This window comes from Arvicanthis niloticus, chromosome 1, assembly GCF_011762505.2.
Source record: "Arvicanthis niloticus isolate mArvNil1 chromosome 1, mArvNil1.pat.X, whole genome shotgun sequence".
In the NCBI taxonomy this organism is placed as follows: Eukaryota; Metazoa; Chordata; class Mammalia; order Rodentia; family Muridae; genus Arvicanthis; species Arvicanthis niloticus.
In genome coordinates, this window is record NC_047658.1 from 52,683,825 (window position 1) to 52,708,211 (window position 24,387).

The 24,387-nt window shown below is 48.8% G+C and overlaps 1 protein-coding gene across 2 annotated transcripts in view; it reads left to right on the plus strand.

Moving 5' to 3' along the window:
• Positions 1–23,969, plus strand: part of Alpk3 (alpha kinase 3) — a 47,114-nt gene extending 23,145 nt beyond the window's left edge. For both annotated transcript variants that reach the window (XM_034515604.2, XM_076936780.1), the window contains 9 exons: positions 10,533–12,576; positions 13,296–13,443; positions 13,780–13,907; positions 14,044–14,079; positions 17,348–17,622; positions 18,826–18,914; positions 19,576–19,799; positions 21,654–21,702; positions 22,241–23,969. In XM_034515604.2, coding sequence (XP_034371495.1) covers positions 10,533–12,576; positions 13,296–13,443; positions 13,780–13,907; positions 14,044–14,079; positions 17,348–17,622; positions 18,826–18,914; positions 19,576–19,799; positions 21,654–21,702; positions 22,241–22,586 — 3,339 coding nt within the window. In that variant the 3' untranslated portion in view covers positions 22,587–23,969. The remainder of the gene's footprint in view (positions 1–10,532; positions 12,577–13,295; positions 13,444–13,779; positions 13,908–14,043; positions 14,080–17,347; positions 17,623–18,825; positions 18,915–19,575; positions 19,800–21,653; positions 21,703–22,240) is intronic.
• The last annotated feature ends 418 nt before the right edge of the window (positions 23,970–24,387 follow it).

Genomic DNA, 24,387 nt, shown 5'->3' on the forward strand with positions numbered 1-24,387 from the left:
GTTCCCTCTCTCCCTCTCTTTCTCTGTCTCTACTCCCTTCTCAACCTCCCTTCCCATCCCCCCAAATAAACTCTGTCCTATACTGGAATAGAGTTCTATTCTATTCTATGACTGGTACCTCAGGAGGAAGGGATGCCTCAGCATGGGCCCACTAAGGCACCCCTCCCGCCACACCACACTGCACTCTACAAACATATTGGTCAGGAAGAGGGAAGACAGTGTTCTAATGTGTGTGGGTGGGATAAGATACATGGGGCACACTTATAGTAAGAATAGCTTACTGTTTATCAGAAATTCTGATTTTATTGCGCTCCGTATTTCTCTTTACTAGATATAGGGATGATGACCTCTGACTTGGGCAGGAACTAAACTGAGACTGTTTCTCAGGGTAGAGGAGCCTGGAGTCCCCGCTCCCTCCATGAGCTGAGGCTCTCTGTGGGAAGGAGTGTTTCACAGGCACGTGGGCAGGACAGATGGTTGGAATGGTGAAGGGAAACACACGAGAGACCATGGACTCAGCAACTTAGGGCAAGATGGGGAGGAGGGAGTTTAGTAGACAACAGAGATGGACTTTCCTACAAGGAGAGCCTTCAAGAGGGAAGAAGGAGAGCCCTGTGCTCAGGGGTGACTGGGCTTCGGCTTTACTTCAGTGCTAAGGTCAGGCTGTGGGGAGAGTACATCAGCCGGCTTTGGGGTGGGACAAATCTCAAAGACCTCACACCACACTTTGCATCTTTTGCCTACCTTGATTTCAGTTCCTGGTGACATCAGCTCCCCAGTGGCTGCAGGAAAGCTTGCTGGGGCTACTCTATGTCCCTCAACAGCCACAGGCTGCACAACAGCCTTCTAGAGAAATGGCCTTTGGAGGCCCCCAGGGAGCTCATTTAGGAAGTGATCAATCAGGCTAGCTGCCAAGTGTGTGCACGGACCAGGGTTCTCTGCCCTTAAGGGTAGGAACCCCACAGCCAGGTGGCTGTACCTTCTTGGCAGGCCTAGGGGCGGATGTGCCAGCTCACCCCTCCCTTGGGTGGGGATGCTGTAGGCAGCACAGGCACCTCAGAAGCTGAGTCTGGTTCTACTTCTGCCAGAACCTTGTCTGGCTTTTATTTTATGTCTATGTTTTTGGTAAGCTTTAAAAAAATTAAATATTTGTGTGAAAAATACATTTAACATGTAGATAGGTATGTATTTTATTTATTTGTATGCACATACATGTATGCGTGTGTGTGTGTGTGTGTGTGTGAGTATGTATGTGTGTGTAATGGGTTTGTCACCAAGTATGTGTGGAGGTGAGGGGACAACTTACAGGAGTTGATTGTCTCCTTCTGCTGTTTGGGCCCCAGGGAGGGAACATCAGATCTCTGAACTGGAGTTACAGATGGTTCTGAGTCACCACACAGTTCTGAAACCCAAGTCCAGGTGTTCTGCAAGAGCAGCAAGTTTGCTAGGTGTGGTGTTGTGCACCTTTGATCTCAGTACTTGGGAGACAGGCAGGTGGATGGGTCTCTGAGTTGGAGGCCAGCCATGACTACAGAGAGAGACCCTGTCTCGAACCCCAAACAACGCAGTATTTAAATCACTGAGCTGCCTCTCCAGATCCTTATTTCCATTAATGCCACCACTACTGTTATCATTGTGTGGAGGAAGTGTGTGGTGTGTGTGCGTATGTGGGGTGTGTGCCGGCGTGTGTATTCATATCACAGTGTGTGTGTGTGTTCATAGCACAGTGTGTATGTGTGTTCATAGCACAGTGTGTGTGTTCATATCACAGTGTATGTGTGTGTTCATATCACAGTGTATGTGTGTTCATATCACAGTGTGTGTATGTGTTCATATCACAGTGTGTATGTATGTGTGTTCATATCACAGTGTGTGTGTAGAAGAGAGGACTACTCCAGGAATTAGTTTTCTCCTCTCCGAGGGAACAAGGGATTGAACTCAGGTCATCAAACTTGCACACCAGGCTCTTTTATCGGCTCAGCCATCTTGCTGCCCTAATGTAGTTTTCTATACTGCGTGTGTGTGTGTGTGTGTGTGTGTGTAAATATTTCATGAGCATTTCTCCATGGTTTAAAAAGATTCCACACGATTATACTTTTAATGCCATAGCAAGAACATTTTAAGCACTTCCTCCACCTGCACAGGTGTGAGAGACCTGAGCATGTCTCCTTAAAAATTAAACAAATGTATTTATATGTATGAGTGTTTTGCCTGAGGATCCCCTGGAACTTGGATTACAGTGACTGTGAGCCATCATGTAGGTGCTGGGAACCAAACCTGGGTCCTCTGCAAGAACAGCCAGTGTTCTTCACTGCAGAACCATCTTTCTGGTCCTCTGAGTTTATCTCCTGATAAACCTTGTCTGTTCTGAGAAATGGTCATCCCAAAGGGTGGGAACTCCTGCCTCATGTTGGGGCTATGCCAGAATGGATTTCTGAGGGGTGGTGGAGCTGGGGAGATTGATTGTCTGCTGAATCAAGGGATGGTCCACACTGACACTAGTGATCAATCCAAAGATGATACAGTGGAAGATAGCTGCCAGGCAGGAGAGCTGCCATCTCAGGTTTCAATGGGAGAGATATCTGAGAAGAGGCCAGACCTGTTTAGCACCATGGATTTGTAACTAGCGATACAGTGTTAGAGGGAAATATTGAATAGAATTATTTAAAATGGAAAACAATACCCATAACATCTTCGGATACAAAGAAACCAGGTGCAAGGAAGGAGGGCGCTGTTTTAGGAAGAGCGAACAGAATGAAGCTGAGGTGACAAGGTAAGGTGGGCTGGACGAGGGCTGCAGAGCCACCTGGTCCTACCACCATGCTCACAAAGTGGCAAAGAACCAGGAGCTTCTCCGTGCTTTTTTCCCTCCTATGTCTTGTATTCTGTCTCCCTACAGCATTAAAGTTTGGATGAGGCAAAGGAGGAGAGAACTGGGGCTTACTGGGTTCTAACCTCCCTTAATGCTGGGTTAGGTAGTTCAGAACAATCTCACACTTCAGCAAAGCCAGGAAATCAGAGCAAAATATGCCAAGTGTCTTCTTGAAAGCATCAGAGAGCTGACAAAGTGGGAAGTTAGTGGGCCAGGTCCGGGAGGAGACTGAAATCAAGAGTGGTGAACGCAGAGGCTTGAGAGATGGCTCAGTGAGCAAAGGGCTTTGCAGTGTGAGTGCAGGTGTGAGGCTCTGAGTCTGGCTCCACCCTGCTGGGCCTGCTGGGCTGTGCTGGGCAGGCTGCTGCCTGCCTGTACTCACAGTACTGAGGAGGTGGAGCCGGGACTCCCAGGGCCTTGGTGACTCTGACTCAATGCAATCCTTTTGCCTCAGCTTCCCAAATGCTGAGTGGAAATGTGTGGGTACTTACCATGCCTGTTTGGTTTTTTTTCCAAATTATTTCTTAAAATTATTTCATATATAATATTTAGCACCAATCTAAGATAAATAGTAAAACTAAAATACTTTCTGAGTTCAAGAAGGTAAAAAGGCAAGGTCAGAAACTCAACAGAGAACTAGTTACGATAAACAGTAGCATAGGTCTGGGATGTGACTCAGTTGGTAGAGCCCCTGTCTTGCCCAGTACACAGGAAGTGTACTTGGGTGGGATTCTCAGTACCACATAAACTGGGTGTGGTGGCTAATGCCTATAATCCTAGCACTCTGCAGGTAGGAGCTGGAGGATCAGAAGTTCAAGGCCATCCTCGACTTCATAAGAGAGTTCTAAGCCAGCTTGGGAGGCATAAGACACTATCTCAAAAAAGAAGAGAATGCAAATGCTCCTAGAAAGGCCTTGAAAAAAACTGGGCCAACAGGGAACTACAACCTCAGAGGCTGGAGTGGAAGTCACAGTGTGGATTCACAGGCACCCACTGAGACTCTTCTCCGCTGTGAGACCAGGGGTCTGAGGGGAAAGACAGGGTTCTCTGGGTAAACACTGAGTTAGAAGTCAGGCAGTGCTGAGAGCCTTTCTCCTGAGTCCTGTCTCTCTCCCCAGCCTGATGTTGGGAGCAGAGGCTGGGGTGAGACCATATCTCCCTGTGCTAGCTCTCTTCAGGTTCTAGGGTGTGCCCTGGCGTTCATACTGACCTCTGTCCTAGCACTGAGACCTCTGGGTCATGCTGCTGGGAGAGAGCTCATGGCTGAGGGCCTGTGTCAACTGTGCAACCTCTGACCTGCTGGCATCTGCCCCTTTGGCTGTCTTACTGGTTAGATCTGGCTGCCAGCTGAGGATGTGGCCCTCTAGATAAGACTTGAGGCTAGGTCTCCCTTGTGACCATGGTGACATGGTGGCAGAAGCCAGATGTCTAGAACCTTGAGGGAGGAGGATGTTTTCTATATTCACAGGACTGTGGCACAAAGCTCTGACAAGGGTTTTTGTCAGTTTTCCTTCGAGTCTCTTCTTTGTCCAAGGCAAGGCTCTCATGTGGAATATAGCAGAGCTGGTAATAAAATTCCAGAGACCTAGGGACCTAGAATATCCTGGGAAGATCATGAGGAGGGAGTGGCTTGGGAAAAGGCCACAGAAGACTCATGAATAACCCGACTTCACAAACGCTACACATTTCAAAACTTGTTTGAGAGTGGATGTAGCTGGGACCACCATTGAAGTAGCAGACTAGTCACTTGGGTGGCACATGCAGAGGACAGATCCAAATACTACAGGGAAGACCTTGAAAATGAGCAGACACAAAAACTACAGCAGCAGAGGCTTGAGTGGAACTTGCAGCTTGAACACAATCAAGAAGAGAGCTAGTCAGAAATACTAGCATTTGGAGGCTAGCGAGATGGCTCAGCAGTTCAGAGTTCTTGCTGCTCTTCCAAAGAACCCAAATTTGGTTTCCAGCACCCAGCTCACAACTGCCTTTAACTCACTCTCTAGGGAATCCAGGGTCATGTCTATCACATATCACATCTCCAACTTCTGGAAAACTGTCCCTCCTCCTAGCCATTGTGCCTTGTGTGTTCGTATCAGATGATTCTAATACCTAGGTCCTTTTTTTGTTTGTTTGTCTGTGTTTTGTTTGCTTGTTTGAGACAGGGTGTCAGTATGTAGCTCTGAATGTCCTAGAACTTATTATGTAGATCAGGCTGGCCTAAAACACAAAAATCAGGGCCTGGAGAGAGATGGCTCAGCAGTTAAGAACACTGACTGCTTTTCCAGAGGACCTGGGTTCAATTCCCAGCACCCATGTGGCAGCTTACAACTATCTGTAATTCCAGGATCTGAAACCCTCACTCAGATATACATAATACACATTAAAAAAAACAAAAAACAAAAGACAAAAACCCTCAGAAATCTGCCTGTCTCTGCCTCCCGAATGCTGAGATCAAAGGCCTGACCACCATACCTAGATAACACGCACATATAGACATTATATGTGAGCAAATATAAAATACATCTTGGCTGGGCATGGTGAATTCGAGGTTAGCTTGGGCTACATGTGAGTTCAAGGCCATTTTGGGCTAAGTGGTACTATGATTTAAAAAAGGAAAAAAGCCAGTAGAGAGCAGGATTATTCTGTCACTATTCTCTTCAGTATTGCGGTTGTTTAGGAGGAAAGAGAAGTAAGAAGGAAAACACTTAACTCTCAGCCAGGGATTAAAGTCATTGGATGAGATTTACAGACTTATATACACAGGAGAGCTTAATTCCAGTCATTATTTTCAGTTAAAAAAGTTAAATTTGTTACATTAACAGCCATTGACAAATGCTGTAGAAGCCGCCACTGCAACTCTATTGGCTTTCTAGAAACACGCTTCCATCAGACCGTCTCAGTTATGCTGGGCCGTCTCTGTTAGTGTGCTCAGAACAAGGTTGGGATTTCTGCACATGCAGAAAACAAGAAAAAGGTAGACATGGTTGCCTTGTAACAAAAGCACAAGATAAAATCACCTTGTTATCTTAAATGATAAAGAAAGTTTAAAGTTCATCCGGATCTATAAGGAGACCAGATTTGCAAGAAGCTAGGAGACTACCAGGAACTTCTCTTTTTCTTTCTTTTAATTGGAGAAAGGTGAATGTTTTCCTGAAGAATGAGTGAACCTTTATTCTCTGAGAATTTAAGCAGGAAGAGGTGAGATGGGCTGAAAGTGAAAACTGCTGATGTTGTTTGTAATGGAGAAGTTTATACGATACCACCTGGGCTTGCTCTACACAATTAAAAAATAGATTTATTATATATGTGTGTGAATGTTTTGCTTACATGTTTGTATTGCACCACGTGTGTGCCTGATGACTACAGAGTCAGAAGAGGGTATCGGAGGCCCTGTAAGAGTTACAGCTGGACATAGTGTCATATGCTTGTAATCCCAACGTTGGGGGAGCAGACACGGGGATCCTTGGGGTTCACTGGTCAGTCAGCTGAGTTGATGAGCCCCAGGTCCAGTAACAGACCCTGTCTCAAAAATCAAGGTGAATTTCCTGAGGAACCATACCCTAAACTGACTTATGGCCTTTACCTACGTGTGCATCTACACATGCACACCTGTGCATAAAACTATGCTCACCATACACAGAAAGTTTGAGCACGCATTCTATTGCTTGGAAGGCTCGGCCCTTGTAGGCATGTAGAGAAGTATTCATTCATTGATCATATATTTGTTGGTCTCTAGCTCTAACCTAGGCCTGTGCTGGACCCTCATTACAGAGAAGGGCCCATAGATTAGTAAATGGATACACACTCAGGATAAATAATTGCCACAAAGTGTGAGGTGTGAGGATGTCTGTTTGCTGTGTGCATAGGATACGAAGTCACTAATGCTTTAGAGGGTTGGCAGAAGGAATAAGGTCCTCAGAGGAGAGAGGAACCATGAATAAGATAGTCAGGGATGAGAGCAGTTTTCCAGGTAGGCAAGGACCAGGGTCAGTGGGTCTGGCAGAGAAAAACCATGCAGAGTAGTTACAGTCAGTACAGTAAGTTAGTGTTAGGTGGAGGGACCAGAGAGATGAACCCAGAGATACGGGGACTCTTGCTCAAGTCAGACCTCATTTATCACAAGACTTTATCTTATTTCTACTTTTGTAGCTATGGCTGTCCTGAAACTCACTCTGTAGACCAGGCTGGCTTCAAAGTAACAGCAATCCACCTTCCTCTGCCTCCTAAATGCTGGAATTAAAGGCCAGCCTAAGAGTTAATTTTTAATATTTTCATCTTATATTAAATTTTTGTTGAATATGTGTCATGTGTACATATTATAAAATGAAAAGGTACATAAGAGGGCTGGAGAGATGGCTCAGTGGAGACTGGCTCAGAAGTGCTCTCACAGAGGACCAAGTTCAGATCCCAGCACACACATTGGACATCCCACCTGTAACTCTGACGCCCTCTCCTGGACGTTTTGGGTACTCCACTCACATGCACATAACTATATACAAATATGTCTCGGTTGTCAAAGAGAGGTTAAAGAACATTTAAGTCAAAAACTCTTCATTCGCCCAGTAGTGGTGGCGCACACCTTTAATCCCAGCACTTGGGAGGCAGAGGCAGGTGGATTTCTGAGTTCGAGAACAGCCTGGTCTACAGAGTGAGTTCCAGGACAGCCAGGGTTACACAGAGAAACCCTGTCTCGAAAAACCAAACCAAACCAAACCAAACCAACCCAACCCAACCCAACCCCCCAAAACAAACAAACAAACAAACAAAAAACCCCTCTTCATTCAGACTACCAATATTCACTAATATGAATATTTCCCCCATATTCATACCATCTTTTCAAAATTCTGCATTTAGTGAAGAAACTTTAAATTTTGGCTAGACATAATTTTAAAATTTGTATTCTATTCTTGAAGTGGGGTCTCTCTCTGTAGCCTTAGTTGTCATGGACCTCTGTCTACAGACTAGGCTAGACTTGGTTGTAGAAATCCACCTGTCTCTGCCTCTAGAGTGCTAGGAGTAAAGACATTTGTTACCATACATGGTTTAACTTTTGTTTGTCTGTTTGGTTGCTTGTTGGTTTTTTGAGACAAGATTTCTCTGTGTAACAAGCCCTGTCTGTTCTGGACTCGCTTTGTAGACCAGGTTGGCCTTGAACTCACAGAGATCTGCCTGCCTCTGCATACGGGATTAAAGGTATATGCCCTAAACTGGGCGTTTTGTTTGTTTTAAATGATTTTAACAATTATTTTTAGTTGTGTGTATTTGTAGCTGTGTGTACATGAGTGTAGCTGCCCCAGGAGGCCAGAGGCATTGATTTCTCTGGAGCTGTAGTTACGGGTGTTTTGAGTCACTCAGTGTAGGTGCTGGGAGCTGAACTCAGGTTCTCTGCAAGAGCAACAAGTGCTCTCAACCACGGAATCGTTTCTGCAGTCTTCAATGTTTTTCTTTTTAAAACAGAGCAACATAGACTTATTATTAAGGAACCGTGAGACAGAACTCCCAGAGTAGAAGGTTCTCCAAGGGAAGAATTTCAGTTGTTTGACTTTTGTTTCTTTATGATGAACAATGACAGTGTTCCCCTCTCCCTACCTCTGCCCTGTTTCTCTACTCTCTCATACTAGAGTTTTATTTCTAAATGATGATCTTTGTGTAGTTGGATCTCTCTCCCACACACGCATGCACATGCCGTTTCTTTTCAGGCCAGGTCTTCCTGTGTGGCTCTAGCTGGCTTGGAACTCACTAAGCAGAGATCTGCTTGCCTCCACTTCTGAGTGGGAGATCAGAGGCTTGTGCCACCAAGCCTGGCTGTTTGTTTTTGAAACATGGTCTCAAGCATTCTAAGTTGCCCTTAAACTAGGTTCGTAACTGAGGAGAACTTGAATTTTTGATCCTTCTCTCCTAACTCCTGAGGGCTAGAATTAAAGGCATCCCTGCACCTGGTTTATATGGTGCTGGGCATGGAACCCAGGGCCTTCACTGTGCTCCTCCATGACCACTCTACCCCATGAGCTAGGTCACCAGCCTGGGTCACGGCCTGCTTTTGAGTGACATGATCAGAGAGTTTACTCCATCTGCCATCTTCCTGCCTCGATTGTGCACAACAGCTATGCTGCCATGCTGCTCGGGCGTGTCCTACTGACGCTCTGATCCTCCCCTCTGAGAAGTCCACTCTTGGTTCCAGGATTCCATTGTTCACATAGGTTAAATATATTTAGTGCTTCCCACAGTTTGTCTGCTTGTTTGATTCTTTCTTTTCTTTCTTTCTTTCTCTCTCTCTTTCTTTTTTCTCAAGACAGGGGTTCTCTGTGTAGTCCTGGCTGTCCCAGAACTCACTCTATAGACCAGGCTAGTCTCAAACTCAGATATATACCTGCCTTTGCCTCCTGAGTTCTGGGATTAAAGGTGTGAGCTATCACACCTGGCTTCACATTTACATTTTATTTTACTTAATTATTATCCTTCCCCATAGTGTGTGTGTGTGTCTGTCTGTGTGTCTGTCTGTGTATACTTATCTATCTATCTATCTATCTATCTATCTATCTATCTATCTATCTATACACACATATATATGTGTGTGTGTATATGTCTGAGTGTGTGTATGTGTATGTCTCTCTCTATGTGTATATATGTCTGTGTGTGTATATGTCTATGTGTGTATGTTGGTGTCTGTGTGTGTCTGTGTCTATGTGTGTGTGTCTGTGTGTGTAGGTCTGAGGACAGCTTTGGGGAGTTGGTGCTGGCCTTCTGTCCATTGAACCAGGCTCATTCTTGTTACTCTGGGGGCCGTTAGCCCCGGCACTGCTGTCCTTTAAGAGAGGCTAGCTGACGCTGTAGTGAGAAGTGAGAGGGCAGCCTAGTGTGTGGGAAGCCAGCATAGTGTTCCACAGCAGCGGGTGTAGAGAGACACCCAAGGGTGTCACTCAGAGTCCTCCGACTCAGCTTGAATGACATCCTGTTATTCCCACATGCCTGGCATTTCTGCCAGATGCTGTCCTTGGGGCCACTATCAATCACATTTGACATTCTTCCAGTTCACTGTAAATCAGGTGTTACTTAAGAGAAGGACTGGCCAGCCTGGTGGTTTGTGCCTGTAATCCCAGTACTCAGGAGGCTGAGGCAGGAGGATCAATAAATAGGTCAAGGCTTGCCTCAGCTAAGAGTGAGTCTGAGGCTAACCTGTGCTGCCTATGACTCTGTTTGACCCCCCTGCTCTCTACCTTCCAAAAGAAAGAGAGAAGGAAAGAAAGAAAGAAAGAAAGAAAGAAAGAAAGAAAGGATGGATGGAAGGAGGGAAGACAGATGCGGGGGGAGTTAAGAGGAGAGGGGAGGCAAATGGAGGTTCTGCGAGCCCTGGGGCAAAGACAATATCCTTCAAGTGGTGGAAGGGTCACTTTGCAGGGTCAGTCATGAACAGAGTCTTTCAAGACAAGCAGATTTCTTCAGAGAGAGGTCAGGAGGCCAAATAGGCTTGGGTTCTAGATAGTCCTTAATCTAGTTTCTGGGATCAGGACTGAGGCTTTGGGCTCTTTCAGGTTCTCAGCATGCCTGAGGGACCCAGTGGCAAGATTCCTTGCAGAGCAGTTCTGGATGAGGTCAGAGAAAGCTGCACAGAGCCCAACACATGTGTAGTTAAGGCTGTGCTTTTGCCATGTGTTCTCAGGCTCCAGAGGCCCCAGCAACCATGGCTCCTGCCATGTCTGCCAGCAGAAGCTCCGATACCATCTCTGTTGATCACAGAACCTCTGGAAATCAAGGTGTCACGGAGACCATGGATACAGACGCTCAGGAAGATGGGAGGACATTTGCTGATGGGAGAACCAGAGGCAGGAAGAAAATACAGACAGATGGAAAGCTGCAAGTGGATGGGAGGACTCAGGAAGATGGAGCACTTGCTTTGCCAAGGACACAGACAGAAGGGAAGGCACTGATGGACACTGTGACACAAGGAAGTGAAAGGCCACAGCCAGACAGGAGTTCACAGGATTTGGTAGCACAGAGAAGGGTGGATACGCAGGTAGGACAGGCACAGGCAGGTGAGAGGTGGCAGCAAGACCCGAGAGACACAAGGATACAGGAAGAAAAGGAGACACAGTCAGTGGGCAGCATTCCTACAGCTTTCAAAACCCAATCAGAGCAGCCGTCTGTGGCCAGCCTGGGCTCACTGCCAGAAGCCCTCAAACTCTCACCATTAGAATGCCCTAGAGAGCCCCAGGCTATAGAATGTTTTGAGAAGAGCATAGAAGCATCTTGTGTCCAAAAAAAGTCTGGCTTGATGCTTAGGTCTGAAGAGCCAGCCTTCAGAAGCCATGAGGATACTCCGCTAGGCTCCCCATCAGAGAACCATATGTATCCAACACAGTTGCCTCCTGAGAGAAACTCAGAGCATTCGGGAGGAGAAACACATCAAAGGCCAGAGTGGTTAGATCAGGCCACGCAAGAGGACAGCCTGTTTCAGTGCTCCAAGAAGGAGCAGCCCCAGGAAACGCTGTATGTGGATTTCTCTGGTAGGCATTCGACTGGCTTGAGTCAGGAGGTGCCTAACATGCCTTCTCTTCCTGGGACTGGCCTAACCAATAGTCTGCAGGAGGGGCTACCCAGCACCACAGCTTCTCAGCACATAAGCACAGATGTCTCCCTCCCCTCCAGGGATCAGGACTTGCCGAGTTCTGCTCCCACTCTACAACTGGGGCCAGGGTCCCCCACTCAGAGTCATCCACCAGAAGCCATGGCTACTAGCAGTGAGGGAGCCTGTGCCAAGGAGCCAAATGTGGACGGGAGGTCCTCAGATACCCGGAGCTGTGACCCTGGCCTTATAGATTCCTTGAAGAACTACTTGCTTCTGCTGCTGAAGCTATCCAGTCCAGAGACAAGTGAAGCCAGGACAGAGTCCCAGGAAGTGGCTGCCAGCGGAGGTTTAACTTCTTCCTCTACTCTGGTCCCCACCGTGGAAGTAGCCGGGCTGAGTCCCAGGACGTCGAGGCGCATCCTGGACCGTGTGGAGAACAATCACTTAGTGCAGAGTGCACAGACCCTGTTGCTGAGCCCATGCACCTCCCGCCGCCTTACTGGCCTCCTGGACCGTGAGGTACAGGCTGGCCAGCAGGCCCTGGCTGCTGCCCAGTGCTCCCGGGGCCCATGCCCCAGCCCCCTCACCATCCCTGCCATTGTGGTGGGTGAGGAAGGGTCTGCAGCTGGTGAAGGAGAGGGTTCCAGGGAGAGGACCTCCCAGGAAATCGACAAGAAGGAGCTGCTAGAGGAGGTGAATGGGCAAACAGCGGGGAGCAGAACCCAGGAGCCCTGCCAAGAAGAAGCCATTCCAGGGGAGGCTTTGACGGGTCTCCCTGCAGCCACACCTGAGGAACTGGCTCTAGGGGCCCGGAGGAAGAGGTTCCTCCCCAAGGTCAGAGCAGGATCAGATGGAGAGCTGAACAAGGCTGAAGAAAGGGAGAGCCCTACAGTTTCCCCCCGGGGACCCAGGAAGGGCCTAACACCTGGGTCACCAGGGACTCCAGGGCGGGAGAGACGTTCCCCTACCCAGGCCCGAAAGGCCAGCATGTTAGAGGTGCCTGGGACAGAAGAAGAGCCTGCAACGGGAGACTTGGTCTCCAGACCCAAAGCCAGTGGCCTGGACTCAGAGCCTGCGGTGGATGAAGGCAAACAGGAAGCTCTGGCCAAGCCAAGGAAAGCTAAAGACCTGCTAAAAGGTGAGTGCTGGGAGGGGAGCGCGGGGAGGGGAAAGCTGCAGTGAACATAGGATCCCTACTGTGAGCACCACCCCATAAGGGGCCACCTCCCTGCCAGGAGGCAGAAGGTTCCTTTAGGAACAGCACTTCAGGCTCTATCACAAAGCCTGATGCTTGTCGAGCTCCCTAGGGAGTGAGAAGAGGGGGGTGAAGGAGTAAAGGCCTGGGAGAGAGCTAGTGATGGTGAGCTATTGTGGGGCCTTCTTTGATCCCAGCATTCCAGAAACTAAGGCAGGAGACTGAAAGTTCAAGGTCAGCCTGGGCTACTTAGGGAGACCCTGTCTGAAAAACCAAATCAAAAAAGAACAAAGCCTGCAAACAAGCCGGCTTTAGGGGCCTCATCATCATCTCCCCCTTTATAGACTTGTTCCCTGGTTATCTCATGGTCAAGATAAGACTCAAAGGCAGGTTCATACTGATAGGAACAGCAAATGCAAAATGCTTGTCACTGTTGATGTGCTTAGCCTTGAGCCCCAGTGTCCTGGTTCCCTGGCTCCTGCCCCGGCTAAGATGTGTGCCCTTGGGGCAGGGAGGCAGCCAGGGCTATGAAATGCTGGGTTTATAATATTATTTTCTCTCAGGCTGTTTCCTAAGGCTACAGGGATGCAGTGGGCGTGGCCAGATAGGGCAAGGGAGGTAGGGAATTGGCTTCTCTTTTGTAACAGGTCTCCTGTTCTCAGCCCCACAGGTAATCCGGAAAATTCGGGTGGAACAGTTTCCAGATACTTCTGGTAGTCTGAAGCTTTGGTGCCAGTTTTTCAACATTGTTAGTGACTCAGTCTTGACATGGGCGAAGGATCAGCAGACAGTGGGTGAAGTGAACCGGAGGTAAGCTATCTGGACAGCACCACCACCTGACAGGGCTCCCCAGTTACAGTCTTGTTGGGGACCAATGTTTCAAACCCATCCTCTCACAATAGTCCCAGTGAGTGAGTCTCTTATTTCATGTGGAGATCAGAAAATTGAAACTCAGAGGTCTTAAATCATGGGTCTCAAGTCACACAGCAAGTAAGTGTCACCTGTGTGATTGAGGACCAGTTTCTGACCTGGAACCTCTCACCACCTTCCCAGGGCTCCCAGAGCCTGGGTTCCCAGCAGCCTGTGAGAGTTGGGTCGAAGGCCCTGGGTGATGACCCTCACGAGAAGGGTCTCCGCTCTCTGCAGTGCAGGGGACGAGGGGCCAGCGGCCTTGGCCATCGTGCAGGCATCTCCCATGGACTGTGGTGTGTATCGATGTACCATCCAAAATGAGCATGGCTCAGCTTCCACTGACTTCTGCCTCAGCCCCGAGGGTGAGTGTTCTGTGGCTGGGATCTCAGCCTGCCTGGCCTTGAGACATGGGAGGCAGCACAGTGTTGTGCAGGGATGGGGCCCTGCCTGGCCAGACAGCCTGAAGACAGCAGCACTCTCTTTTTTTTTTTCACATAGTATTGTCCAGCTTCATCTCCAGAGAGGAAGGTGAAGGTATGTTGGCCCTCTGGGTAGGAGGGCAAATCTTCATCCCCAGGCCCACCCTTTGCAGAGTCTCTGTCCTTAGGTGCTTACAATCCTTCCTGAATCTGCATGCTCTTCCCCCTTTGCTTTTAAGTTTAAGACATGGCTTATGAGGGATGATGGAGGGCTGGTGTTTCTAGAGATTGTGGGGGAAGATGAGATGGGTGGGGGTTGGGTGGGGGTGGGGTGGGGGCACTTACCAGGAGTCAGTGCAGCTATCTGTACTCTTCAGAGTCCTTGAAGGGCAGGACAACCACGGAGACCAAGTCACAGTTGGTGTTAGAGTCACAGATAGTCTGCTATGAGTCCAACAGCTTCTCAGTCCCTTGTTCAAGCATCCTGAATGTCTAGGAAAGAAATTTGCATTTTCCACAGCTCTTTGGTGATTGTGAGATATATACCCTCAAGTTGGTTGTTTGTTTCAGCGTTAGCATTTCACTGTGTAGCACAGAGATCCACCTGCCTCTGTCTCCTAAATGCTGAGATTAAATGTGCGTGCCACCATGCCTGGCTACCCCCAACGTTTGACAAGCACTCAAGGGTTTGCCTATTGGAGGAGAGTCTGCTGTAAAGTCCCCGTGTTCAGTTGTCTGGTAGCATTTAATCTCTATAACACTGAACCACATCTAGGCTAGGTATGGAGGTACATGCCTGTAATACAAGCTTTCAACCAGAACCTAGAGAATTATCATAGATTTCAGGCCAGCTTGATCAGCATAGTGAATTCCAACCCATCCTGCACTATAGAATGAGACTCTGTCTTTTTGTTTTGTTTTGTTTTGTTTTGTTTTGTTTTGTTTTGTTTTGTTTTGTTTTTCAAGGCAGGGTTTCTCTGTGTAGCCCTGGCTGTCCTGGAACTCACTCTGTAGACCAGGCTGGCCTCGAACTCAGAAATCCACCTGCCTCTGCCTCCCAAGTGCTGGGATTAAAGGTGTGCGCCACCACTGCCTGGCGAGACTCTGTCTTAACAACAACAAAAATCAAATAAACAAAAACCTCAACTAAACAAGAACTTATTAACTCATTAATATCTCCCAATGTCCACTTTCCCCAGTTGTGTCTCTGCGTTGGTTTGAGTCAGGAGCCACTAGTTAACTTGTCTGATACATCTTCTATGTTATCTAATATGTTACTTCCCTCCCCTCTTTTGTTTTCTCTCTTGCCATTCATTTGTTGAAGTCACTTAATACATAGAATTTCTGTGTGTGTGTGTACGCCCGCGCACGTGCATGCGTGAGAGAGTTTATATGTGAGTAGGTACTTGTACATGTGTGTGTAGATGCTAGTGATCAACTTTGAGAATTGCTTGCTCCTCGGGAGTACTGCTCTTTTTGAGACAAGCTCACTCACTGAGACCTGGGTCTATCCAACTTGGCAAACCCTGTGGCTCTTCCTGTCTCTGTATTTCCAGTGCTAGGATTTATGGTAGCGTACCATGACTGGTGATTAAAGTCAGGCCCTCCTGCTTAGTGGCAAGCACTCGGTGGCCTGAGCCATCTCCCCAGCCTCTGTGGAACTTCTCATAGTCTAGCTTTTGCTCACTCTATCCTCATGGACCAAATCCTTCATCCATGTGCTTCTTCCAAACCGATAATTAGATTAAAAAGTTTCATCACATTCAGGTACAGGGGTAATACTTTTGTTTTGTTTTTTTCTTGACAAGAATAACCCACAGAATGGATGTAGCATTACATATCTATAACCCTAACCCCTGGGAGGCTGAGGCAGGAGGATTATGAGTTCAAGGTTTGTTGGGGCTGTATAGTGAGCCAATGTCTCCAAAACCAACACCAAAAGGAAGTGGCGGTCCACAGTGCGCTGTTTATTTCCTTCTCATCCCGCCCAGAGGCAGCAGTTACATCTACCACGTTTAGTAATGCCAATGCACACTGAGTTCAGCAACTCTTTGTGAAGTTAAAGAATACTCTTCCCCAGTCCACTTTGTCATGTGTGGTGACGTAGTGGTCACTGCCTATTGCCCGAGCCCACCGTCTCTTTGGCATCTATAACATGGAGGTATGCAATCCCACCATCTCATCTGCACTCACTAAGAAGACATGAGCACCAGTTGCCTTGACACAGATGTTCTGAGAGAAGATGAAAGTGAAGTGCTTGCTTCCCTGTGCTGACTACCTTCAAAATAATTAGCCTATCTCTGGGAGGCCTCTAAGGTGACCAGTGAGGCTTGTTTCTTTTCCTAGGAGGTTTTTTCTTTTTTTTTTCTTTTTTCAATTACCATTATGAACTAGTAGGCTTTTAAACATATTTGACATGTTCAATACCTTACACTAATTATTCTCTTTGTTGCTAACATTTCTTCATTCTTGGCCAAATGAAATCCCTTCAGCTGGCTCTTCTGCTCTTTTGACAAACCTCTGGTAGTTTGCATTGTTGTTTTGCCTTACAGTGGCAGGGATTGAACCCAAGGCCTGGCATATGCTAAGCAAGTGATCCTACTGAGCTGTCTCTCTAACCCCCACCTTTCTTACCTTCTATTTTGAGATAGAATCTCAATAAGTTGCCTATACTAACCTCAAGTTCCTGCACAGTAGTCCAGGCAGGCCTTGACCCTGTTCCTGCCTCAGCCTCCAAGTACCTAGGATGAAAGGCCTGGTTTCCCAGACGTTGATGGTCACTTCCTTGTGTCCTGGTGTCCTTTGGTTTGGCTCCGTCCCATACACTTCCTGCGCCTTGGAGCCAATCATTTCTTCAGGGAGCTCTGCTTAGGAGCCAAGCTAAGCACCAGCAGTGCATACAGCTGTGGTCCTGTGAACTTTCTTTTCCAACAAGCATGTTGGCTGACATAGTCATTGATTTATTTCCTCAAAATGCTTCATTGTAGGAGGTAGATCTGGTAATCTGTGTTGACTGCAAATGTGATGGAAGACACAGGCTTTCTGCAGGCACATACTGAGTGTTCCCACAATAATGGCCACAGTAGGAACACTGCTAAGGGGTAGGAGTTGAATCAGATAGCTTCTGCCCCAAGCACCCTACTGTGCAACAGGGAGAAAGAACCGTACTGTGTGACAGAGGGAAAGCACCCTACTGTGTGACAGGGGGAAAGCACCCTACTGTTTGAAGGTGGGTCTCAGAGTTTTGCATCCCAAGAGCAATCTCAAATCAAAAAGAGTACAGCGGATGAATAGCATGGGGACTGTCTGAGCCCTGTCCTTCCCTGTGGACCCTGCATATGGAGGGAGATGCGAGTTCCCATGTTTCTCCTGTTCCCTCTCAGTTGGAGAAGAGATTGAGATGACCCCCATGGTGTTTGCTAAGGGTCTGGCTGACTCTGGCTGCTGGGGGGACAAGCTCTTTGGGCGATTGGTGAGCGAGGAACTTCGAGGGGGTGGACATGGCCTTCAGAAGGCTTCCCAGGCCAAGGTCATCTATGGGCTGGAACCCATCTTCGAATCCGGCCGCACGTGCATCATCAAGGTATCCAGCCTGCTTGTGTTTGGACCCAGCAGTGAGACTTCTCTCCTGGGCAGAAACTATGACGTCACTATCCAGGTACCGTCCCACCCTCCTCCTCACCTCACACCCCTTCCTGCCCCTTCTCTGTACTCTGCTACCTCTTTCCCTTCCCCATCTGGCTTCTTCTGGAAACCCCGTGTAGAGATAGAAGCCACCTCCATTTCAAGCTCATGAAGCTTCTAGGGTGGGCTTCAGGGACAGGCTGAGGTGCGGCTGTGAATGCAGACTCTTGGCCTCGGAGAACTTTATAGAGTCTTGAACCATTTGGAACCTACTTTTCAAATTCCTGTGCGTGTGTGCATGTGTGTGCCCATGTAGAAGACAGAGGAGGATACTGGGTGTCCTAGTCTGTCACTGTTTTATTCACTCGAAACATGATCTCGTACTGAACCTGCAGGCGGGCTGGCAGCCTGTGAGCCCTGGCAACCTGGGTACAGGATTGCACATAGCCAAGGCTGACTTTTTATATGAGTCCTTGGGATTTGAACTCAGGTCTTCATGCTTGTGCAACAAATGCTCTCACCCACTGAACACTTTACCTGTTTCTGTGTAGTTCTGGCTGGTCTCGAATTTTCTATGTAGACCAGGCAGATCTTAAACTCACAGAGATTCATCTGCCTCTGCCTTCTGAATGCTGAGATTAAAGGCACACACCCAATTACACTTTTTAAAATGTGTATATGACATCAAGAAAAGGGAGTCAGATCCCCTGAGCCTGGCTGTGAGGTGCCGTGTGTCTGGGAATCAAGCCTAGGTCCTCTGGAAGACTTCAACCACTGATCTGATCTATCTCTCCAGCCCCCAAATTATCATTTTTGTAGCAGAGACCTTTCTCCCGTTTCAAATAACTCACTGAAGTCTTACTGTGTAAAGTGAAAGAGAGTCCTGTGGGTGGGAAGGATGGTCTGCCCAGCTCTGCAGATGGTCCCTCAGGCAGCTCCCTGCCATTAAAGATCCAGTCAACGCAGCTCGGAAACCACTTTGAGAACCTAAATTTGACAAAAAGCCCATCGCCTGTTGTAATTCAGAAGAGAGCATTAGGCACAGAGAGGCAATCCTGAACTGTGAGACTGTGAGCCCAGCCTCCCACTTTGCAGTGGCCTGGATTTCAGTCTCCCTGCAGTCCCCTGGCAGGAGCCTATTCTCTCAGACAGGCACATCAGACAACTGGGAGCTTCCTCGATGAGATGATGAAGTGTTTTTTTTTTTTTTTTTTTTTTTTTTTTTCCTAATTCATAGGGATGCAAGATCCAGAACATGAGTCGAGAGTACTGCAAAATCTTTGCAGCGGAAGCCCGGGCAGTCTCTGGCTTCGGGGAGGTCCCCGAGTGAGTATACCAAAGGGGGCTTGTGCAGCATGTCTTGGGCTTGTGAAGACAGCGATTTCACAACCTCCCAGGGCTCTACTGAGTTCCTCCCAGGCACCAATGCCTCACACCCACCCCACACTCAGCTCGGTGATCCTGCATTTGGAAGTAAGGACATGAGATCACTATCCACTTTAGAAAGTCTGTCCCCTAACGCCCCATCCCCCACACCTCCTCCCATTCCTTCCCATCAGATTTAGTCCAGCTTTTGCCTGCTGTGGAGCTTCAGCCGCAGGTTCTAGGGTGGGTATGCCAGGCAGCTGGGTAAGATTTGGATGTGGCAGGTGGGCAGGGTGGGTCAGTGTGGACTTTGGCATAAGCTGTAAATGCCTCTGCGTATCTGGTCTCCCGCTGGCATCAAGCCTGACATCCCTTGAGTCCTTCCTCCAGGTGTCCTCTCTACTTGCACACACTTTCCTCAGCCCTCACCTCGCCGCACCAGAGAGACCACAGAGAATGGGTCCGATCTGAAGGCGGTGGCCATTTTCTAGCCTCCCTTTGTCCTTCACACTCAGAGCTAAGAACTCTTCCCAGAAAGGCCCCTTCTTTCTGGTAAAGCAAGAACAGGGTGCGATCTCTGTGGCCACTCCTCCCACTCATCACAGGGTGCCACTATCTTTAGGATCATCCCGCTCTACTTGATCTACCGGCCTGCAAACAATATACCATATGCTACCCTGGAGGAAGACCTGGGCAAGCCCCTGCAGACCTACTGTTCCAGGCAGTGGGGCTGTGCTGGGGCCCCAGCAGCACCCAACAGCTCCGAGCCTGTGCAGAAATGCCAAACCTTCCAGCACTGGCTGTATCAGTGGACGAATGGCAGCTTCCTTGTCACAGATCTGGCAGGTATGAGGGTGGGGTCTCGCAGGAGCATGGCGTGGAAGCCTGTGGAGAGGGAGAGGGCAGCATGCTTGCTAGCTCCGGTGCTTCACGAAGTTTTCGTGTCTAAGACTGGACAGAGGCTATTTTTCATGCATCCCTTAGGTATACCATAGCCTCACGTAGCCAGTTAGTAATGTAGTTACATTTAAAGGAGTCCAGACCCACCAAAAATTTAAAAGATTTTCTTTTGTTTTAGATTTTAATTTTTTATTATTCAAAGTTCCATAAAATAGTTTTAATTTTTAGGACATGTCTTGCTATATAACCCCAGCTGGCCTGGAACTTAATATGTAGACTAGACTGACCTCTTATCTCTAAGCACTGGAGTTACAGGTGTCCCCAGTGGCACTCTGCTCCCAGATGCATTTAAAGGAGTGCAGTTCAGGCGGCTTACAATTTAGAACAAAGTTGTTTTCTAGAGCATCTCATGGAATCCAATTCAAAACCCACAGCCAACTTTCCTTTGCCTGTCGCCTTGCTCTTGACTTTCTCACTCCTAAACCTCCAAAACTTTCTACTAGCACAGAGCAAAAGCTTTATGGCTGTACACGGGGCTGTATGCATCTAACCGTGGAGTCATGAAGCCAAAGCGGAAGAATCTTGAGTTTGCTGTCAGCTTGGGCAACAAGTGAGACTCCTTCGAAAACACAAATTGTCGTCCCAGCACTCTGGAAGTAGAAACAGAAAGATAAGGAGTTTGTGGTCATCTTTGGCTACATAGTGAATTTGAAGTTAGCCTGGGCTACCAGAGAGAGAGAGAGAGAGAGAGAGAGAGAGAGAGAGAGAGAGAGAGAGAATGTGTGTGTGTGTGTGTGTGTGTGTGTGTGTGTGTGTAAGAAGCTAGGTGACATACCAAGCCATTATTATTCAATATATTAACTCACAGCACACACCTGTTATCCCAGCACTTGGGAAATTAGCATGAGCTACATAGTAAGACCCTCTTGTGAACAACAAACACCAAAACACTCTGAGGGGAAGGAAAGCTCAAGTCAGTGAAGCCACTCAGTCTCTCTGGGCTGGAGCTGCCTTTCATTCTCTCAGATGGTATCTTCATAATGCACAGAGCCTACATTTGGGGAGGCCTTTTGCAAATTCACATTCCATGCAAGTGTAAGGGGTCATCCGTGTAACACAAGATGGAGTCAGTGCTGAAAGACAACATGGAGTCCTCCATGAGGGAGCTTCTCAATGTCCCAGGACAGGCCTGCTGTCCTCTCTTCTACAGCTGAGGGTTTGATATGAAGTGTTACTGCATTTACACAGCTCAGGAGTGATAGTGTTGAAATGTAAATCTAGGTCAGCCCGAGCCCCACATTTGTTCCACCCTGGCACACAAGGATCCCCAGCCTGTGAGGGAAAGGCAACTCCCTAGAGAGATGCTCAGCTTAGAAACAAGGAAAGAGGATCACAGGCCAGATCCTGAATGCTGAGACACCTGTGGAATGGCCTGCGTGAGAGATCTCTCCCCTGTCCACATTGTGCTAGGCTGTGTTCTCCAAGGCTGCCTTTACCTAGAAGGTTCCCTAGTTCTTAGAGCATGTGCTGTCCTTGGGAGAGTGTGAGGCCTCTTACTCAGTGTTGTGTCTCTGCTGGCCTCAGTCCTACCTCTCTGCCCTGGATGGATGGCTACCCTGTAAGAGGAAGGATAAAGTCTGAGTCCAGAACCCAAGGATAACCTGGCGCAGGCTGGTCTGACCTATAAAGGCAGGCTTGCATAGTTGACTGCAGGAAGTTCCTTTCTCAGGTGACATTGTGCTAGAGACACAGGGTCCTAGGAGCTGCCAGGCTGATGTCAACCCCTACTTTTTCCCCCAGGGGCTGACTGGAAGATGACTGATGTACAGATTGCTACCAAACTCCGAGGGTGAGTGCTTCTTGAGGAGAGAGAGTCTTTTTTGGGTACCCCAACTCCTAATGACTCCTCATTCCTGAAGTGCTGGGCCTGGGCCTGCATAACACCAGTTGTGTGAACCTGTGGCCATGTGGCAACTGGTAACTCTGTGGGACACTGATCATCCGTACCCCATACCCCTGACCCATAATGCCCACACAAAAGGCTTCCTGCAATCCTGGATCCTCTCACACTTCCTCTTTGAGAAAGCTACAGAAGATGATACACACACACACACACACACACACACACACGAGCAAGGGTCTTACAGCTACAGCCAGGTAGGGGTTTGGGGGGGCAGATTATAGAAATTTATATCTCAAAGAATGGCCCCTCTGATGAATCCTATGTGTATATCAGGGTATAATGAACCTGTTCTAAAGTTGAGTTTGGGAGGGAGCCACCTGAGGCAGCATTCTGTCACAACAGTCAGCCACCAGCCACCCAAGGCCAGCTACCATGGGCCTCTGTGGCACAGTAGGGTCCACTCAGCTCTTATGTTTGGCTGCAGATACCAAGGCCTCAAGGAGAGCTGTTTTCCTGCCCTGCTGGACCAGTTTGCCTCTTCCCACCAGTGTAACACCTACTGTGAGATGCTGGGGCTGAAACCCATCAAGGGCCCTGAGGCTGCCCACCCTCAAGCCAAGGCCAAAGGCTCCAAAAGTCCATCAGCTGGCAGAAAGGGCTCCCAGCTGAGTCCTCAGCCCCAGAAGAAAGGCCTTCCCAGTCCTCAGGGCTCCCGGAAGAGTGCTCCAAGCTCCAGGGCCACCACTCAGGCCTCCCAGGCAGCCACTGTTCAGTTGTTGGGACAGCCCCCTGCCCAAGACGGGAGCTCTAAGGCCCACGGCATGCGGTAGCCCCACCAGGAGGCTGGGGGCCTCTACCCAAGAGCAGACCAACCAGGAAGCAGCTTGAACCAGATGGAGACATTTTTCAATTCAGGGCTAACCAGAGAAGGTGCCCAGAGGAGGCATGCCTTGGGGACCTCTCTGAGTAGTCTCACCTCATTGGAAGGCTTTGGGCACATGATCTGTTGGCCTCTTCTACTTTCTTTATCACCCAGGGCTCCCAGGCCCCATGTGGGGCCCACCTCCAAGTGCCTGGTGGCCTAGGCCCTCATTTAAGTTTACACTTGCCACTGCTGGGGGCTCCTGAGTCCTCTGCATGAGTTCTGCACTCTGACCCCTTGCCCCAGCCACCACATAAGCAAATGTTGCACTCTGGGGCCAGCGGGCCAGCATTTACCTTCCCCGCCCCCCACACCGGTTTTCCTGGCTCTCTCCCTGTCCTCAGGGCACTAGACTTCCTGTGGGGTCTAGCCTTGTGCCTCTCAGGGTTTCATCTCCTTTCAGCTTCTTTGCCTCACACATCACAGTTTATCCTGCTACTAACCTGTCCTGAGTCCTTGGGCCCCAGAGCTCTCTGGAGCTCGTCACGTCTTTGTGCAGTATTTTGGTTTTTTTTTTTTTTTTTTTTTTTTTTTTTTTTTTTTTTTTTTTTTTTTATGGTACATGTTCTTGTCACTCTGCACTTATTTGTTTCCCATGCTGCCTTGCACACACGCCCACCCCCCCCCCCATCCCAGGCTTTGAACCCAATTTGGTGTGCTGCTTGCCCTTCACTGGCTTTTTGCTTGTCCCTTTGTCCAAGGGCTCCTTCCAATCTGACCCTGCACCCTACCCACCAATGTCGGGTGAGGAACAGCCTCTTTGGCTTCAATCTACCCTCGTGCCCTCTCCCCTGGCTCTTCCAGGTTCTCTGCTCTCCTGAGGGAGGCAGCATGAGGACTTGTGAAAAGCTACTGGGGCCAAGGACTGACCCTGAGGTGCCTTGTGCTCTGTTCTGAAAGGAGTGAGGTTGCAGTAAATGTCACCTCTCTGTCCTCAAGGACTAGAAGACTGGAACTCCTCCTCATGCACGGGGTGGGAGTGGCACCGGCACCGGCACCGGCACCGGCACCGGCACCGGCACCGGCACCGGCACCGGGTGTTCCTGGAGGGTTGTGATCCATTCACGTGCTTGGGTAGAGAAGGATATCTTTATGCCTACCTCCAACCATTTGCTCTTGATCCTGGGGTTCAACTCCAGATGCTCAGGAGTGGGTTCCTAGGGAATCTCTGTGCTGGGTTCAGCACCCTGGGTCCTTTCTAGATACCCTCCTTGAGACCTGGGATGGGGTAGGTCTGGAGCTAGCCCGCTCCCCTTACTATGCAATAAAGGCAGCAACTGTGTGTCCTGTTTGTTGCCCTCATGCGTTGTGATTATCGATTAAGAAAGGTCAAGCAGGCTCTCTGTAGTCCCTGGACCAACGTGGATCTGATTTTGGCTTACAGCTTGAGGTTCAGTCTCAACTGTCTGTGGCCACGGCCAGTCAGTGCTGTGGTGCACCTGAGCTCACGGCTCCTGCCCTGCAGCAGGGTGTCTGAGAACTCAATCCCTTTGCAATTAAGCCCTTGATTTAGAAGAGGAACTGGAAGGAAGGGGTCCAAGAAGGAGGAGCAGAGCTAGGGGCTCAGCAGACACTCCCTGTCACTGGTCAGTGTCACCACTGCCACAGCCACTGCAGCAGGAGGAGCCCAGCAGGAGAGAGCATCTGTCTTCCACCTACCTGCTGGTCCTCTCCTTCTCAGCAAGTGCTCATGACCTGCCCCATTCCAC